This window comes from Neodiprion fabricii, chromosome 4, assembly GCF_021155785.1.
Source record: "Neodiprion fabricii isolate iyNeoFabr1 chromosome 4, iyNeoFabr1.1, whole genome shotgun sequence".
NCBI classification, from domain to species: Eukaryota; Metazoa; Arthropoda; class Insecta; order Hymenoptera; family Diprionidae; genus Neodiprion; species Neodiprion fabricii.
In genome coordinates this window covers 37,457,923-37,477,772 of record NC_060242.1, presented here as the reverse complement: position 1 = coordinate 37,477,772, position 19,850 = coordinate 37,457,923, and the positions used below count along the sequence as shown (strand labels likewise).

The following is a 19,850-nucleotide window of genomic DNA, read 5'->3' as shown; positions in this document are numbered from 1 at the left end:
AAACAGTTATCTTTTGAGAATGAAGGGTACTATCACACCAATCTCAGACTTATCTTTTAGCGAAAACAATATCAGTCAAAGTTACAATGCCAAGCTTAACAAAGTGAAAAGTAAACCTAAAAAAAAATTTTTGAACAGGATTTATGATGATTGTAGAAAATTGAAGGTCCTTAATTATTGTGACACATTACCAAACGATCCAAGGGACTTACCTGAATTCGAAACAAATGACAATAGATTAAAGGAAGATGATGCTGAAAAACCACAAGGCATAGACGAGAATAAGGACAATCTTTTAACCAGTACTGTTTCATATGAGATGCAAAATAAGGCTGTAGTTAAAAATTCTTCCAAATCAATGCAAGTTAAGAACTTCCAAAGACGTTCAGCATCAGAATCAAGTGAAAGTGACTCTTCAGATTCTAATCAGTACCATAGAATTTTAAACCGGAAAGCCAAAAAGAAAATTCAAACCCATTCAATACAAAAAAGTGGAAGTCCAGAGTATATAAATATAGTGGATAATTCTAACAACATTTCGGATATCAGTCACCAACCTTGCAGTTCGACAATATCTGAATATAATGTCAGAATGAAAAAAGATTTTCTCCCTAAACCTTGTTCTCTCAGCTGTAAAGAAAAAGAAGTTCTGATGTTGCGTGAAAATCAATTTACCGCGGCGTCAGAAGCTTGTAACACATATACGTCTGAGGATCTTTTTCAAACTAGCATTTCAAACACTGCGTCAAATATTGAACCACAGTCTCACGGTGTCAAACCTTGTACAATAGAAATTACTGATTGTGAAAACAAAAAACTTGTGGACACTTTAAAGCAATGTGATACAAAGCATTCGTTGTACTATCTCAAGTGCAGCACACCTATAAGTGCATATGTAAGAATTGACAAATCAATGAATGGTCTTTCGCCTATTACTCTGGGTACTCATATGAGGCAGAGGATTGGAAAATTCCCAACACAACAACACACCAATGAACTTTCAGTTATGAATTCTAATCCTAGCTATAGTAAAATTACTGAACAAGATTTAGCAGTACAGAGAGTAAATGCGCGCCGTAAAAGAGCAAAAAGAAAACTCAATATTTCAAATAAAGAAAATGACTCGTTGAAACCAGGCAATCGGTATTGGGAACAAAATGATATTCAAAACATAGTTGTTAAAAATTCTGTGAGTCACGAAGATACTTCGTACAGTGCAAAATCAGTAGAAATACTTTCTCCGACTTCCCGAATTCAAGAATCTCTGGAGATTCTGAAATTGGATTCTGAAAATTCGAATCCTAAACTTGACGTAGGTCATAGAAATAAACGCACCGGCAGTACTAAATCTGGTATATCTGAAAATACAAACGAATTTACGGGAAATTCTAAGGATACTTACGCACACCTGACACCCATTGGTATTATAACTACACGCAGTGGCAGACAGCTCAAACTGAGTATGACAATGAAAAAGAAGTTTTTCAATGACTCTAACGATCCCAAAATGCATTCTAATCCTGGTTCATTTGATGGCTGTTCGGATTTATACCCAGAATACGAAATCATAGATAATTCTGAAAATCTGGAAAATCGCGTACCGAAAATTCAAATGATAACAGAACGTGCTGTCAAATTTGCAGAATTGCAATGTCCATCAAAACCCAGTACTATTTGCAATATAGGCGGCTTCATTTCCCGCGATTCACCCGATGCATTTAGAAATGTTTCTGCAAAAATTTGTGTCGAAAATGTGTCAAATAAACTGGCCACAAATAACTCCACACATCACAAGTCAGCTGATATTAGTGATTCAAATAATTTTAAAGTCATATCTCAGATTGAAAATAGCGAATTTTCATTGCAAAATTGTGAAAATCAATCCAGAATTCATGAAGACAAGAGAAATAATACAGGTGTATATGATGAAATGGGTCCAAGTAATATAACTACTGCGAATCGAGAGATTTCACAAAGCATTGTAGATTCTACCAAGAATTTTAATTCTTTGAGCATAAGGTCGAACAATGACATTGAATCTGAATCATTGCTAAGCTGCAAAAAACATGCTAGCATTAGCGATATGGTTTGGAGTACCATAACAGACAGTAATAATAGTAAGCATACGACAAACAATACAAATAAAAATATGGGAAATGATTCGTCGTCTGAATCACAGTTGTCATCTATTAGCAATGATGATTGTAGTAGCGCAGAATGGAGTACTATATCGGATAGTGAATATAAACCACACAAAGAGAATATATTGAGTAATCAAATATCAAATTCTCTTGAACATGTGACAAGTTCAAACGAAACCCAACTTAACGAAGGTGTGTCAACTGAGGAACCAAACGAGGCATCGAAATATGCTGACGGTTCATCTTTGAATCTGACGGAAATCGCTCTGAGCAAAAGACTGAGATTATTATCTAGTAGAATTAACACGCGGCAACGTCGTAAATGTTTGTTAAAACTTGAAATAGAACATATACCACAAGATGATGAAGAACCAGCTGCAGTTCCGATTACCGATAACACAAAATTAATCGAGTCATTTGGTATGGTTTCGATAAATGCATCTGATTCGAGAGAGGGTGACAAGACTAGAGAAGGGGCGCAGTCTCCTTATGAAGCCAAAACAACTGACGTGTTCGTCAAACCAATAGGTGTAAATCTGGAAATAAATTGGCAGCCATTGGTACTAATTGAAAAATTAAAGGAACCTATAAAAGTTGCCACTAGCAAAGAGCAGAGTCAGGGCGTAGGACTTTCTGCAATTCGTGATACGGATGAAATGTTATTGACGAATGCATCTGATTCAAGAGAGGATGACAAGACTGAGGCAGAAGCACAATCTCCTGATGAACCTAAAACAATTGACTTGTTCAAAAAACCAATGAATATAAATCTGAAAAAAAACTTGCAGCCATTGGTATTAATTGAAAAATTAAAAGAACCTATAAAAGTTGCTGCTAGCAAAAAGGAAAGTTGGGGCTTAGGACTTCCTGCGATTCGCGAAACGGATGAAATGTTTCAAGCAAGTACGAGGGATTCTAATAAATCCAGTAACATGAAAATGGAAGATGCTAGAGGTACCTGCGATAAGAACGAGAATTCAAATTCTCGAGCTCAAAACTCTAAGAGAAGTAACTCCATATTTAAACCAAATCTGACTCGTGTATCAGACTCTGATCGTGGTAATACCAAATTGGATGCGACTGAACCAGGAATAATAGGCAGACAGTCAGTGTTTTTAAAGCCAGGAAAGGAATGGACTCGCTCTCTGTCCATACTCAACAGTATCCAAGATAGATCGGACTTAGAGATACTGAGCATTGGAAAAGGGAAAAAATGGCAAAATAGTGTGCAAGCAATTCTTGATATGCAACAAGAGAGTAAGTATGTAAAGAAGCCTTCTTTGACTATCTAGCGGTTAATGGAGATGTTTTTTGTTTTTAAAAACAATATCCCATCACTTAAAATCTTAACCCATAAGTATCACAATTTTATTATTTTATGCTGTACAATTTTGGACTTTTTTAAAACATTTTTACACACAACGTATCAGACGTGATGAACGGAACACAGTATTACTTTTTTTAAAAAAACATGGAAAGAGAAAAATACTCGGATCATTTTGCAAAATTTTGAAATATAATTTCTAGTAAATGGGTGAGTCTTGATCAATTCAAAAGTCTTGAAATTATTTTGATATAACTTGTAAATATTTTCTGTTCGTTTTGTGTATTGGGCGTCAGAGACTTAGGACTTATAGATTACTTATTTTATGCAATCTATTTTCAAGATATAAAGACAAAATATCTAATAAAAATCGTCTGACTGTGTATACTAGGATTGATTCAAAGTTGTCTGGGAAAAAATGAGGATGACAAAGAAACGGAACAGCGCTCAAAGGTGCTCGATTGCACTTCGATACCAGATAGAACAACATGTGCGGAAGCACAAAGTACTGGATCTGCTAGTCCCAGCAGGTTCATTCGTCGAATGTCAATCCGAGTAGTCCCTGAAAACAAGAGGCTGAGTCACATTGAAGATACATCCTTTCTTGAAGCTTATGGCATATCTGCTAGTAAGAGTAGAAAAACACTGTCTCAAAGATCAAATTTCAATCGTAAGGCTCACTTTTCTCTACTAAATATTATTTTTAAATTAGCATATAGTATTTACTTTTTTTCACCCAGAAATTTACATTAAGTTTATGAATTTACACAGCCGACAGAAAGACTCTGGTTTCTAATGTGCAATGTGAAACTGCGGAAATCGAAACGATTGAAAATGAAAATCTTATAACCGCAAGAGATGTCGTTTTACAAAGATGCTGCCAAACGGATTATTTGCCTTTCACTGAATCTTTCCCTGAAGAGTGAGTAACTTGGTTTGTTCGAAACAATATCTTTCAAGAATTTGAGTAAGTTTTAATCTTAATATTTTCATTTCTCAACAAATTTGAATAACAGGTACATGAAGAGGTGTCGAAAAATTGGCGAAGGTGTCTATGGAGAAGTATTTCTTTACGAGCATAACAAAAAAAAATCTGTCATCAAAATAATTCCAATTGAGGGGAATGCACTCGTAAATGGTGAACGACAGAAGAAATTTGATGAAATCTTGTCAGAAATAGTAATTGCAAAGTAAGTGTCACTATCATTGATAATTGAGTTCACATTTTATAATTGATGACACATACCAAATTTTTTTAAACAGTTTGTCAGACTACACCGTGACTATACAGTGTTTTACCTAACACTGATAAATGCGGACATCATGTTAGAAACTTTATACCCTTCTGACTGATAAAACCCATTTTCAGAGAACTGCACAATCTGAGGAACGGCGAAAGCTATCAAACCGATGGATTTGTGGAGGTAAAAAATATAAGATGTATCATTGGAAAGTATCCCGAGAAGTTGATAGAACTGTGGAAAGCCTACGACGATGACAAAGGATCGGATAACGATTGTCCTTTGATGTTTGATGAAAATCAATTGTACATAGTATTAGAGCTTGGTCATGGTGGTCAGGACCTTGAAGCTTTCGTATTTCAATCAGCTGTCGAGTCCCACGCATTATTTGTACAGGTATCTCAGTGGATAATCTGTAATAGTCACTTGAAATTTTTAACCGTGCTAATTTCTTATATACATAGTAAAAATACAAAATTATCACTTGTTCACAGGCAGCATTGGCATTGGCAGTTGCTGAACAATCTCTGGAATTTGAACACAGAGATCTACATTGGGGTAATATTTTGATATCACATACCAAAGACTCACGAGTCGCCTACAAACTCAATGACAAAGTTTATACGTACCCCACTAGAGGAATGCAGGTAATGCAGTACAACTTACTATACGATAAAATTTTACAGTGATCACCGAATTGTATTTGGACTTGAGATAACATAAAACAGTAATTTATCAATAATGAAATTACCTCAATGAGGTCCTACATGGATGAAATGTCTGTTATCTTTCAGGTCGCAATTATAGATTTCACGCTGTCGAGAATGTCTTATGAAGGCTGTTGTATATTCAATGATTTAGCTTTGGATCCTGCCCTATTTACAGCACAGGGAGAATACCAGTTTGAAATATACAGAATGATGCAAGACAAGATTGGGTAAATGTTTACACATACAAATTTGTTTTAAATCTCCCAATGGTTTTTCATGGTAATCTTAGAATAAAACACATTTTACAATGTTCCAGAAATGATTGGCAAAAGTTTGAACCTTACACAAATATTTTATGGCTGCATTATGTTCTTGACAAAATGATCACGGCATTGAGATACAAGCGACAGTCGACCAAAGTGCATAAGGAGGCAATTTTCCAGTTACAAGAATTGAAAGATATCGTTTTAGACTATGAAAGTGCATTTGACTTTGTGACTAATTGTGAGAAAATAACGAACCTACAGTGCAAAAGGGCGACTTTGACAAACGTTAAGTCGTCTCATTGTCAGGTGCAATCCGATCAATTAAATCCAGAAAAATAATGCTATGTTACATACTATATAAGTTTTATAAAATTTAAGTACTCAAGAAATAATAGGCAAAATATCATCAAAATATGTAAGAAAATAAATTTTAATAAATATAGTATTCACCGAGTATTTAGTCATCGCACAATTTCCAGTCATTGCAACACGAATCTTCATAGTTTCCAGAACACATTGTTTCAAAGGTTGATGTTCGCATTGATTTTGATACCAGACTTTGAGGACCACATACCGATGCTTCTTCTTCATGTATCTCGCCCCTCTTAACATCTGTGGCAAGACATTGAACTTAATGACAATTAGTCGTTTTATTTTCTATGATTCTTCAGGATACGTTTTTAAGCGCACTTCAATACGTTTGTGTGACATGACCAGTGAAGTGTACTTACCTAATGCCGCTAGGTCTGAATTAAGAGTATCTTCGCTTATGTTGATCCACCTGAGTATATACTCTTGCATTTCGCTGTCAACTCGCTCTAAGACCAAGGCAATCTTTTGCAATTGGTCAATCCCATCCGGATAGTCATGCAGCTCATTTGATTTAGTTGAAATTGATGATGAAGCATATTCCACTTCTTGAGCGCCACATTTACAACAGTTGCAGGTAATCGGATGTTCATCACGCTCGGACATTGGCAGATCTTCGTTTTTGCCTATGAGAATGCACAAATTCAACATGCGTGGTCTTGAATAGTTTTTGGGTCACAATGGTACCTTTGCATGGCAGGCAATAACAACATGCGCAATCATCGTGATGGCATGAACAAGACGGTCTCGGAAATATAGTTACGTCCGACTGAAATGTGCTCGGTTTTCTCAAATCAACTTCATATTTACACACATTGCATGTACAAGTTTCAGGAACGATATCCACAGTGGACGAGGCCAAAGAATCCATCACTTGGTTGTTTCCACATTCGCAACACACGCAATCAAGTGCGTGAGTTTTATTTATCTGTTTGAATACGTTCTATCAACTTCTATTTAATTGATCAGTATTATATCATCCCACAATAAATTTTGGTAACTCCAAAAAGAAGTCACTGCTGCTCGAAACATACGCTAATGAACGTCATGGGCAGCACAATGACAGAATGAATAAAATATAAAAATTATTTTGATCGACAAGTACTGGATATTTTCTGTCTTCGATGGGGACAGGATCGACGTATTTAAAGTGAACTTTTGGCACAGCTTTCCCGGAGAATTTGTTCTTAACATAGGGTATCTGCAGCGGTTGTGGATGCGAATAACATGGAACATCATAATAGCGTTGTTTGTAATGATCACTTGGATAATGAGCGAGATACGATTCATGATCAACCCTGTAAGGCTTAACATCGATGTTCTCTTGCACTAGTACACCAGATACGAGCATTCGTTCTACAATCTGAAATTATGATCAACATAAATTTGATTTTACCTCATCCACAGGAGACAACTTGCAGTTGAATCTCACATCTGGGATTCACCTTGGCAGTACAATGTCCCAAAGAGTTACCAAAGATTCTCAGATACCACAAACGCGTACTCTTTTTTATGGAGTCGAGTATGTCTACTGCACCATCATCTGTTATTCTGTTGTACGAAAGGTCCAGCATTCTGATTTTTGAAAATGGCATGCCAAGACTTAGAGCCCTGAATGAGATTTATTAAAATGAAAGCAACAAATTAATACTCAAAAGTATTGATTCAATTTATACCTGGATTGACAAGGAAAGCAGTTACCTAGCTCCTTGACTTGTGATGATGTTGTGAGCAAGCCACAAACCACTGAGCGACGGTTTCATTTTCAACCAGTTTCCAAGATGCTCCATTCCGTGATCTCCTATATTATTGTTGCACAAGTCAAGCAATTGCAATGTTTCGTTGTATTTTAAGTCCTCTAACATTATTTCGATATCATGGCAGGAGAAATTGTATTTTTGTAAATGCAACTCCACTAAACACCTATTGAACTGGATATTCAAAAATTGAGATCGATATGATCGAGGGTACAATAATATAACTATGATGTGATATATCTCAATATATGTCACAGGAGTTCTGCATTAAAGATTCTTTGCATTGATTTTCATGAGGACCCAATGAATATTAATACCAGTTATTTGTGGAGCTTTACACACTGATCAAATCAATAGCATCAATCGTATGAACTACTTCGTGTTATATAATGAGTTAAAACTGAAATTGCACTCCACACATCACGTTTTTACGAAAATTAATTTTGCGGTATAATTTAATGTGTTACCCGCAACATGCAACCGATAACGCTGGCAAAGTGAGTACTATCAAAAATATACATATAACCAGGATTTGGTCTGCTAAGATCTAATATTTTTAACGTCTTGTTGCATTCCTCCTGGTCCCATCTCATAACAGTTGTAAAGTAAACCAGACTCGAAGCGGTCTGATCAACTTCAGCCACATCTAAATATCTCAAGCAGGAATTCTTCAGTAGCATCAAACCTACTTTCTTTGCACTCTGAAAACATTCCACGAGATAAAAAATTTTCTACAAATTTAAAACCTTACGTAATTTGCATTCTAATACTATTACCTCAACTCCAAACTTGTTCCCATTAAGTCTAAGAGTTTTCAGTGGAACCCTATCACCATCCTGACATAAATGGTTGATACCTGGTGCAGCGATATTGTTATTTTGCACATTAAGTCCCAGTATGTGCTTATATGCCTACATATTTTAGAATTGAATATGTGTTTTTTATTTTACTTCCTATCAAGTCATGGGTCAATTTTATATTTACAATAATGTAATCGACCAGGTTGATAAAGCCAGCACAGTGAATGTTGTTGTATGCTAAATTAAGAGAAACGACGTCTGTATTGGCACGTAAAAATACCATTAGATATGGCACATCCCAATCTTGAAAGCGTCTCCTAAATTTCATTTGATTCTGTGTAAGTTTTCTAACGTCAAGTAGTCCCTGAATTAAGTGACGAATCAAAACTTTCAAGGTTTTGAGCAATATTAATTAACATTCACTATATAGTCACCCAATTCTTGGAACCAAATCAGCCCCCCGCAAGATCAATCTCCGTGTACCGTTATACCATTTTTCACAAAAGCATGAGAAAAATAGACTGTTCATTATTATTTCTCCTTTCATATCCTTGAAACGTTTCGGGATATCCGGTAATATCGCATAATTGCGGTCATTATAAAAATAAGGAGAATGCTCATGTTTCCAAGGGATAGTAAAATCGCTTTTTGCACAACCGGGACAATTTGCACAAATTGCATCGTCGGTGCATTGATTCGTTATCTCTGCGCTGTTTTCGGATACGATTTCTCTCTCCTCACACGAGCCTACATTGATAACGCGAGAAATTTTCGAAGGTGGGGTGCTTATTATCATGTTACGATATACATCAAACGTTACATGTTCTGACATTATGATTAGTAATTCTTTTCTTCGCAAGTTAATGGTTTATCTGACATACTGTCACTCTCAGTGTAGTTAAACAGAAAAGAAACAATTTTAGACTTTAATGTTTTGTTATTGTTCCATGAAGTATCTTTGTCATATTAATGGATGAAACTTTATTTGATCCATACTTCAAGTGATGCTATTTATGGTTCGTAAGACACATATCATTATTTGATATACACTGAAAAATATAAATTTCAGTGTGGAAAAAAGAATGCAAGAACTAAGAATAACTGAGGAAGTGGAAGAAGTGCCTTTGGATGTCATGTTCGCAGGTAATTCAATCAATATTGACTTTTCATTTCATATTACCTCTAAATTACAGTTGCTTTCACGCACTGTTTTGTGGTGATAAAAGCTTATGACACTTTTTCAGCATACTGTCGAATGGATCCACTTTCCAATTCGACAGGCGTGAAGTTGCTGCCACTTTCGCAAAGCGATAAATGGCTGGCGTCAGCTAAAATTCTTGATATGCATAAAGTCACAACGACTGACACTGGATTGTGTTTTTTTAAATTTCACAAACGTGCCATCAGTTTTGAAGAATACCTCATATACTTGGAAGATTTGGCTCAAACAAAGGGTTTAAATATTGAAGACATGAAATTTGCAATGCAGAGATGTGGAAAGCCAGTTCATCCATTAGATATAAAAAAGAAAAAAAAATGATTGTTAGAACCAATAAACACGAGATGCAAATATGCAGGATATTCTTCAGGATAGTTTTCTACAGTCCCAAATTATATAACCATTTTATGTATGTATTGTTAGCACTGTTATATAATCTGTACAATAGTTATGAGATAGATACTTAAGAGCACTTTCCACGTATATTTGTATTCTCTATTTGGATTCTAGTTCAACTTCAAATCGATATTTACATCTCATATACAAGTTTTCACAAATACAATGAAATAATAACAGCCAATTCAACATAATTTCCCCTAAAGCTAGATTTTAGAACACGATAATTTAGAGAAATATACTCTTTATCAATATTCGACTAGGATTTCTGTGAGATATTTAACCAAACTCCAATAAATAATGTTATGTAATTCATCATGAGGAACTCAATATTTCAACAGACTCTTACTTATCTCGATACAATTAAGTGTATCGCAAAGTACGAGTAGTTCCGCAGTATGTTGAGACTTTCATCGATATTTGCTGGTACGGCAAAATTCACAGTGCTCAATTTTATAATACAACAAATTGTTTATTCAAGGAACCTTATTTCTTTCACGTATTGAAAATGCTTGTTGTGGATTAACAATGATATAAATAGAATAAAATTTGAAAAACAACGTAATAGGTTCAAAAATAAAGCTGATAATATCTGTACATCCTTTTCAAAGGCACTTTCACCAAAAAGAAGAGACTGACATAACATTATTTTGCAGTACCATTTTTTGTGCTTCGCGCAGTTACAGAAGAGAAGAAAAAATATTCTTCCTTAAATCAGAAAATTTATGTACAGTAAGATGAATAGGCATACGTGTTTTGGAAGTAACGTAGAAATTCATTTTCGACATTTTTTCTCAATGTAAGGATTGCCTTGTATTGTAATAGCGTGTAACCATGTTGGTTATACCCAATAGTAATATGATTCCCGAACCAACATTTTTGTAAAGTTTTGAAGACTATTGAAGAAATAAATAAAATTTATCAAAGTTCAAGAGATAAAGCACATAAACTGATCTCTACCAGCATATCATGTTTTATCAATGCATCAGTATACAATACTCTAAGAATCATCTCTTGTTTCCTTCCAATAATACTAGAGTTTAAGTGTGGTTATGAATCCACTTCAACGCATCTCTTACATTTATCAGCGAAACTCTACTTAAAAAGCTGGCTATCAATTGATACTCGGGCATTGTGCGACGTCCACATGATCGGGTAGATATTTGCTGAGTATATTCACGATTGGAAATGAGATCTGCGTTCAATTTCTGAGAAAGTTGATTTGGCGTAGAATCAGTGATCTTTCGACCCTCGCAAAGAACTTTGGTCGTGAGACACAGAAGCCATTGAAGAATCTTGAACACAAAAATAATAATAATAAAAATGACAGTACATCAACGCGTGAAATTTAAAGCTCAAAAAGTAGAACAACTATCACCTCGTTGCTTGACGGTAATTTACTGTCGCTGTTTAACCAAATGCTTGGTGCCCAGAGAAACACTTGTATAATGGTTGCCGCCATATCAGGATTATTTCTCTGTAATGGAAATAGAAGTGATATTAGTTTTGATGAATTTTTGAAAACACTTCCTTCCCTTAACAAAATAAATACCTTGTACATGCTTCTGTTAAGCATATTCTTAACCAATGCTACAATAACAGGTGGTATTGCTTCTGGAAGTGGCGGTAATTCCGATTCTATATAGCTGTGGTTCATCAGTAGTGGTTTTTGCCCTTTTTCCCCATAAAATGGATTCTTCTGACCAAATATTTCGTATGCAATAGCCCCTGCAGCCCACAGATCAGCTTTTGTGTAATTCAAGCTAGTGAATGGTCCGGGTTCAGCATTAACGATTTCTGGAGCCATCAGTGCACTGTTTCCTCCTTTGTCAATATCGTGAGAACTATATGGCAGGTAGAGACCATGAGTTTTGTCTGCCAAGCAGCATCCAAAATCAGTTATTACCAACGACGGGCAATTATCACGTTCTTCTGAAAGGTCCAGAAGAATATTGTCACTTTTGAGATCCCTGTATTAAAAAATTTCACTGTATTAATAAACATACATTACGTGTAACCAAAAATACCACATTTTTATCAGTTGTTAAAAACGTAAATTAAAAGCAGCATGAAGAATTCACGTTAATTCTTTTTTAATGAACAAATATTAAGTCATCCATTGGTATAATAACCACGGTGCATGATATAAGAAATATTCGTCTACACCAAGTGGAAAACGTAATCCAACACTGACTTCCTTACCTGTGTGCAATACCTGCTGAGCACATGTGAACAATCCCTTCCAATAGTTGTGCTAACAATAATATCGATTTTCGAACGATTAATTCTCTGCCCACCATATATTGTTTCAAGCTAACATCATACCTGAAATACAATACCCGTATTATCATTGGAAATCGATACACTATATTGATATCTCATTTCGTTGTAACATAACATGTAACATGACACACATGATTCTAGGTATACCTTTCCCAAGTGTTTCTCTTGTTTATAATTTTAGAAAATACCAATAAATTTGATCCAATTTTTCAGAATCTGCAAAATTCCGGGAATTTGAAGCTCCCAGATTATACTGTCAAGTACCTTTTCATCAGCAAAAAGAGGCTCATATTCCTTCCAGAGCCGTTCGGGTTAATCCTAGGTGGAAGAGCGTCAGGATACATTTTCGATGATCCTGGTAAATCAGGAACTCTATCGGCAAAAACGCAATACATAGCAACGATGTTCGGATGTGGAGAAAGAATTCTTTTGTTGTCAGCCATTTTCTGCTCCCACAAAGCCAGTTCTTCATTCTGACAATGTTTTCTAGCTGGTACAGTCTCTCTGTACATAGCTCTCAAAATAGCTGTTGCATTAGACTCTGCGTCATAGTTGAACATCATTTTAATAGCTAACGGAAAGCTGGACAGATCCTTATTACTGGTATCAACAGTAATTTGAGAATCCTGTTTTTCTTCGGGGTCAATCGGACGAGTGGCATACACGACTGCTGAGCATCCTTTGGCTATTGCTGGTCCAATTACAAAATCCTTTAAATCAACTGGCTTGTCTTCAATCGTTGTTGCTTCGTAATTCTGGTCGTTTTTTGGAGTGTTCCATTGTACCTTAGACACAGCCTCCTATGAATGAGGTAACAGTTGATTACATAACATGTTAAATTTATTACAGTCTATAGACGATTTTCAGACGGTTTAGCCTTCCTTTTCGTGGCTAGAAAATTTTCACAATCGTTCATTACAGTTAAATTTTACAAAAACAAGTGTGTTGAAATAACATTCAAATCACATGTAACTATCTAAAATCCCATTTACAAAATAATTATAAATGCCAGCTAAGTTCGAACTTGGAAAAATGATATATTTATAAACAACATAAAGTCTGAATAATAATAACAAATAAGCTGACATTTGGATAAGAGCCATTTGTAAATGACATCACCATGTCTAATGAAGCTTTAGTTAAGGGTTTATTTTTTCCTTTGAATGACATGATAAAATATGAATGTCATAGAAGTGTGGTGCAAAAAATGAAATTTGTTTGTAAGAGCATGTAATTTTTATGTTCCAAAAAAATATCTGCAAGTATGCATACTCTGATTTCCCAGCAAACGCCTTCCAGCTCGTCATCTTTGGTAAGTATTCCAGTACCAGATGCCAGCGATACGCCAACCAGAGCAAAGAATGGTCTTGAATCTCCAAATAATAAACGTTTTGCTGCACGACGTCGTAAATCTCCGGCGAGACTATTGGTCACTCGCTTCAAAACATTGTCAACAAATATCCGCCGAGCATGGAGTCCCAGGAATCCGAGGTGTCTCCCTGCAGCAGAGACATTACCACCCGTAGGCAGCTGGCCCTGGGTCTTACCTGAATCAAGAATTTCAAAATACACTAGTCATAGTTTCGCAAGAAAATTTTATTTTTATTTTATGGCGTTGAAATATTTATTAGATTATAGTTGAAGAAGAAATTAATTATGAGTCAAGAATTCTTGTTCATTAGTAATCAATCAACTAACTAATTGATACATAAAAATCTGAATTGAATTAAAAATTGTCCCATAAGTATAATAGTAAACAAGAATGTTTGCTTTTGATTCTGTAATTCTTTGTGTTGTTCTCAACATGAAAGTAATTTATTCCTACTCTCTCGCATAAAATAATGTTTCAAGTCGAAAGTATGGAATAAAACAATGAGAATACACTCTACACTGAATTGAAGCGGGAGTAAAATCTAACATTATTATGAGCACCAGTCGCGTTAAGCGTATATAATCACATGTAAAATGCTGAGTATATAAATTTGAACAAAACTTGGAAGTGCGTATAATCGCAACAATGAAGGTGCCTCGAGTGATTTTACTAAAAAAAAAAAAAAAGACAATGAAAACAACGATTCGTACCAGCTCTGAGATTGGAAATGACGTTTAAAATGAATGTAGTATTTACATACACATTCCAAGTACGACATACCTATAATACACCGTTACGTTGCAAGGGATAACCTAATGATAGTGACATGGTTATTTGTGACGATTGCCAGCGAATTGGTACCGGACTGATGAGATTGATGTGTCGAGTCGATTTGAGTATGATAGTCACGGGTAGAAGATGACAACAGGCCCTTACCTACTTCCACAACGTGTATTTTGTTGCCTTGCGTGTAATATTGTGGATTGCGTACTGAACGGAGAAGGACACGACCATTTTGCAGGAGACGTTGCGCTACCGTTCGTAACGACATTTCTCCGCACTCGTGGGCCGAGAGAGCCCGGGCGGACCCTAACCCAGGCGCGAAAAGTTTTAACTGGAAAATTTTGATCGCGCAATTATCAAGAGTCCTGGAACACTCTAATTATTTTTAAAAGAATTCGAACACGTCTTTTGTCGCCAGTTCAAAGTTCACCATTTGCAATTATCATACCCATGGATGAACCTGCCTTTCGGACCCGATTGGGTGAAATCAGCCTCCATTTTGCGCAGACTCGAAATCCGCAAAAGCGCGGAAAAATATGAAATTTGTTCGTGCTACTTGTTTCGTTGACTGAGGATTGAACAAAACGAAGAAGTGGAGAAAAAACCCAGGAAACAGGACGTATACTACTCGCGGGTTTTTCCTTCTTTCGGATAAGGTACCTAGTAAAGCTGAATGTGACAAAAAAATCGTATCGCCAACAACGCTAATATAACGGTGTAAGTATAATTATTTTTTCTGTCATAGCCCTATGTTGACGTGAGATACTTATCATACTTCCTAGCGTTATAAAGGTAAACTTGCGTTGTAAAATCTGTTCAGTCTACTGATGATACATTTGGCGAAGTGCAAGGACACGCATAAAGAAAAATAATTCCAGTAAACCAACTTCTCTCAGTCTGAATTGATCTGTATTTACGATTCGAATGACGAAAGTGCGCCTGACAATGAGCGATACTTGGAATATAATGGTCATGCGTAAAGCGCACAAGTCAACTACGCAGGATGCTGGATTGTTTCACTTCCGGTATACGGGTCTTCCATCATATGTTTGTGTGCCGTGAAAATTGTTGGTTGTCAAAGTCGAAGGATATTTTTTCATTCGTTGTGACTCCTGATTTCTAACAATCGCAATAATATTCGCCCCGTATTTAGCCAGGTATTATCAAAACTCTGCGAGTGTACCGTGAAGTCGTATTTTCCCAACGCTCAAATTCCAGTTAACCTTTACAACGTTGACGTGGTTTTTTTTTTTATTATTTTTTTTTTTTCGTCGTCAAAACTGACGTCTGACTCCTCTACGAAAATAGGTTATCACGTTATACGTATACATGTAAATAATTGTATCGCGGTAATGTGTCTCACGAAAAACAGTTGAGCCTGATGTGAGAAATAATTAATACTCATTCGTGAATACAAGTGTGAAAACAGTGAAGTTTCCATTACCAATAGTACCGATCAACCCAGCCTAGTTTATATATATATGGTAATAATGAATAGAAAGCCAAACACTGCCACTGCTAGATTAAAGCAAGACTATTTGAGACTGAAAAAGGACCCGGTGCCGTACGTCGTAGCTGAACCCGTACCTTCGAATATATTAGAATGGTAATAAAGATAACATTATTTTGATCCTTCGCGTGCGTAAAAGATTGACAATTCATCCATTTGCACAATATTGATGTCAGTCGACGTATAGCATTGAATCAGGCTGCGAGCCTACGACGAGACAATTGATTTGTTTATTTATTTTTATACTTACAGGCATTATGTTGTCAACGGTCCGGAAAGTACACCTTACGAGGGTGGATTTTATCACGGAAAGCTCGTGTTTCCACGGGAGTTTCCTTTCAAACCACCTAGCATATACATGACCACGCCAAACGGCAGATTCAAAGTAAACACACGGCTTTGTCTATCCATATCCGATTTTCATCCAGACACTTGGAACCCGGCATGGAGTGTTTCCACCATTCTTACCGGTCTCCTTAGCTTCATGGTAAGAAGGCTTCAGTAAAGTACATTTCCCATGTGCTAGCACATTGAAATTGCATATTTTTTTAAGGTTTTCGCCAATATTGTTTCAAAAACTGTTGCAATACTTAAAAGAAATGGAAAAATTCATATTCTACTTATTGTTGACATGTTGCTGATTTCAGTCAAAATTTCAAATATTTACAATGTATTAAAAGTTTTGAGATATTGGAAAACTGTTGAAATATGGATATTGTTTTCGCACAGATTGAAAAGAGCCCGACACTGGGCAGCATAGAGACACCAGACTATGAAAAAAGGCTGTTGGCATCGCAGAGCCTTGAGTACAACCTCAAGGATAGTACATTTTGTGAATTATTCCCAGACACGGTATCGGTAAGTCGATAACCTCTTTGTTTAATGAATTTTTATGATTCATTTACTCATTATGCAGCAAACTAGATACATAGATGCAATGATTTCACTCGATAGGCTATAAAAGCAGAGTTGGAGCACCGCAAGGAACTGGAAAAGCAAGCGAGACATCAGTCGACAGCATCTGAAGTATCTTCGTTAATTAGAGATCAGTTTCAGAGAGAACAGAGTCCGCTTCATAGTGCCCTCACTAACCTCATTGTTATCGTAGGTTTCGCCGCGTTTGCCTATACTGTGAAGTATGTTTTGAGAAGCATTGCTACCGAGTAAATTAATTCTAGTTATATCATAGAGATATTATGTTCTGTTCTACTGAAAACCTAAGAATGGGGTTCGTGTTTCTGTTATAAAAACACACTAGGAGCTTCGAAAGATCTGATATCTAGCGACTGGTCGAGCAGACGTAGGTAATAGTTCTTTTGTCCTGGACACGGATTTGATAGGAAACAATGATGTTGTTTTGATACCGAGAATGACTATTCAGTCTAATGTAACCAGGTCCGTAATCACATCCTTGAGTGAATTACTCGCATTATCCAACTCAAACATATGCATTTCCATTATTCATCTATAATATTTCTTTTTAGCAATTATTTGCTTCAATTTTCATGTGTTATCTAGTATTCGCATTATAATTATCGTTGAATATGCAAATTCTAAATCACAAAATATTAGTAATATGAAGAAGATATATTTATAGAATACCTTCTACCTTGTTATTCATTTTAATTAAACACAATATTACTCGCGAAATCATGCAAATTTTTCAATTTATTTCATGTTTTTCATTCATGAAAAAGGATGGTCGAAAATTTTTGCATGTATTCAGCTATGCAGAAACAATTACACAACAAAGTATGGAATTAAGTATGTATGATGCTCGACCAATTAGCCAGTTGATTCAATTATCTTCTTCATGTCGATATGTATTATATGTCGCCGATCGATACAGGTAGTTTTTGTAATAGAGTTACAGAAAATGCAGCTTTCACTAATATTTCAAACATACGTTTTATTTGCATTAACATCTTTATTAGAAAACAAACACGCTTCTGCTTCGTATCTCATCCCTACCAAATACAAACTCAGTATGAATTCAATTAGATCGTGTGATTGAAATTAACTTGACGTTAATATTCATAAATGAAAAAAAAAAATAAAATTGGATCAAAGACTTTTTTTTAAACAACTCGAAAGCGGAATATGATTAATAATAAATAGGTAAACATAAGTAAACGCTGTATGAATTTTTTAGGCACGTTCAAGAATCGCGAATAACATGTTTTCATTGATACGTCGGATGATCGTCAATTTACAAGGTATATTTTTAGTTTTGCAAATTAAAGTGTGATATTCGTATCAAAAAGTTGAGGCACAAATTTGGCTCGCACTTTTATATCAAGTATCCGCAATGCACAATCTTGATATTACATATTAAACTACATTATCGAGTTGAATATAAGTAAAAATAATTGGGTTTAACGGTCGCACATAGAACACGAGATGATTTTATGATTCTTGTCGGAATTTCTTTTTAAATAATTTATATTCAAATTAACGCTAACACTTCTGCGATCGTGCCGAAAAAAATTCATGTGTAATGATTCCTACAAACAATAGATGCATGTAAATTTCAGTGTGACTGTGGTTAATGGAAAATAATTCCCGCATCACAGTTATCGCTTACGGTGTATAGGTTCAGCTAAAATATCGACGCATTGATATTATGTTACAAAACGGTAGGCTTATCGCGATGAGTATGATAACTAGTACCTAAAAATATTATATTTGATTCATAGGATCAATATTGAATGTGTAAAATGCTGTTGATACAGTATTTGTTGAATTAGATTGAAAACTACGTTTCATCCGTAGCAAATGTTAAAATTATTATAACGCATCGATGTGTCGATATTTTTCCCCATTTCTTTTCTCGTGTTTCTTATAAAACATTTTGGTATATCTGTCAGACGTTGAATTCAATTTGGATTAAATGAAAAAGCGTTGAACGTTTTAATGTAAATATGAAATACTTGGTGGTTCATCAAAGTAATTCGAATTTAAAATATGGATTGCTATTAAAAGTACGCGACGATGTAAGGAAAACGACACGTACTTCCCTATTTTGAAATCGAATGTAAAGTAGAAAAATAAACAACACGGAGATAACGTCACTTCTATTGGTATTCTTAATCTCTTTATCTGAGGGATTGCTAAGCACAAGAAATCTGCTTCTCGGTATAATATTTTCAGAATCAACTCATTTTTCAACCCTTGTTTAATAATTCCCCATGTAACTATATCGATATCTATAAGTTGTAACACAACGCTTCGAAGAAAAACCAAATTGAATTAGATTCGAAATTCGCGCCCGTTACCGACGTACGCCACAGTTTTACCTTGGCAATCCCGCGATAAGTGCACAGGTACACTTTGTATATTTGACAAATGTGCTAACGAAATGATAATTTCCGACTCTTCCCATAATTAGCGTACTCCAAACGTAACGGCGTAGTATTTCGGTATGGAACTCAATGACTGCGCGTTGGAGTATCGTTGTTAAATATTGTACGTACATTTAGAATTTATTTGTAAATGGGAAATATTTTAATTACCTTATATTATATACATGATGTAAATACGATGTATGTTACTCCCGTAACACACACTGTAATATACATTATTTGCTTAAAAAAGAAATTCGTTCGTATTCAAACCTCTCTCTCCTTCCATTGCGCTCAAGTATACGCCGTTTTGTACGCAACCCGTAGATCACGGCCAA

The 19,850-nt window shown here is 35.5% G+C and overlaps 4 protein-coding genes across 5 annotated transcripts; 2 read left to right on the top strand and 2 right to left on the bottom strand.

Moving 5' to 3' along the window:
- The first annotated feature begins 648 nt into the window (after positions 1–648).
- LOC124179460 lies at positions 649–6,139 on the top strand. Its single transcript, XM_046563838.1, has 8 exons — positions 649–3,398; positions 3,857–4,135; positions 4,237–4,387; positions 4,482–4,655; positions 4,835–5,102; positions 5,201–5,353; positions 5,501–5,643; positions 5,733–6,139. Exons 1-8 carry the CDS (start codon positions 653–655, stop codon positions 6,019–6,021), a joined length of 4,203 nt encoding a protein of 1,400 aa, XP_046419794.1. The 5' UTR covers positions 649–652; the 3' UTR covers positions 6,022–6,139.
- LOC124179462 (protein phosphatase 1 regulatory subunit 37 homolog) lies at positions 3,925–7,916 on the bottom strand. The gene is made up of 5 exons (XM_046563841.1): positions 7,753–7,916; positions 7,497–7,662; positions 6,414–7,414; positions 6,133–6,294; positions 3,925–4,027 (listed from the first exon to the last, which is right to left on the bottom strand). The coding sequence occupies exons 1-3, from the start codon at positions 7,914–7,916 to the stop codon at positions 7,097–7,099; spliced, it is 648 nt and encodes a 215-aa protein (XP_046419797.1). The 3' UTR covers positions 3,925–4,027; positions 6,133–6,294; positions 6,414–7,096.
- Positions 7,917–10,290: 2,374 nt separating this feature from the next.
- Positions 10,291–15,115, bottom strand: LOC124179461 (serine/threonine-protein kinase Pink1, mitochondrial). Of its 2 annotated transcripts, XM_046563839.1 has the most exons (7): positions 14,815–15,114; positions 13,779–14,053; positions 12,771–13,306; positions 12,426–12,548; positions 11,776–12,193; positions 11,602–11,700; positions 10,291–11,518 (listed from the first exon to the last, which is right to left on the bottom strand). In XM_046563839.1, the coding sequence occupies exons 1-7, from the start codon at positions 14,927–14,929 to the stop codon at positions 11,264–11,266; spliced, it is 1,821 nt and encodes a 606-aa protein (XP_046419795.1). In that variant the 5' UTR covers positions 14,930–15,114; the 3' UTR covers positions 10,291–11,263. The 2 variants fall into 2 exon arrangements, with proteins under 2 accessions (XP_046419795.1, XP_046419796.1); XM_046563840.1 differs by lacking the exon at positions 12,426–12,548 and having other exon boundaries at positions 14,815–15,115.
- A 459-nt stretch (positions 15,116–15,574) lies between these two features.
- On the top strand, positions 15,575–18,462 carry LOC124180431 (ubiquitin-conjugating enzyme E2 J2). The gene is made up of 4 exons (XM_046565927.1): positions 15,575–16,267; positions 16,424–16,658; positions 16,901–17,029; positions 17,126–18,462. Exons 1-4 carry the CDS (start codon positions 16,143–16,145, stop codon positions 17,336–17,338), a joined length of 702 nt encoding a protein of 233 aa, XP_046421883.1. The 5' UTR covers positions 15,575–16,142; the 3' UTR covers positions 17,339–18,462.
- The last annotated feature ends 1,388 nt before the right edge of the window (positions 18,463–19,850 follow it).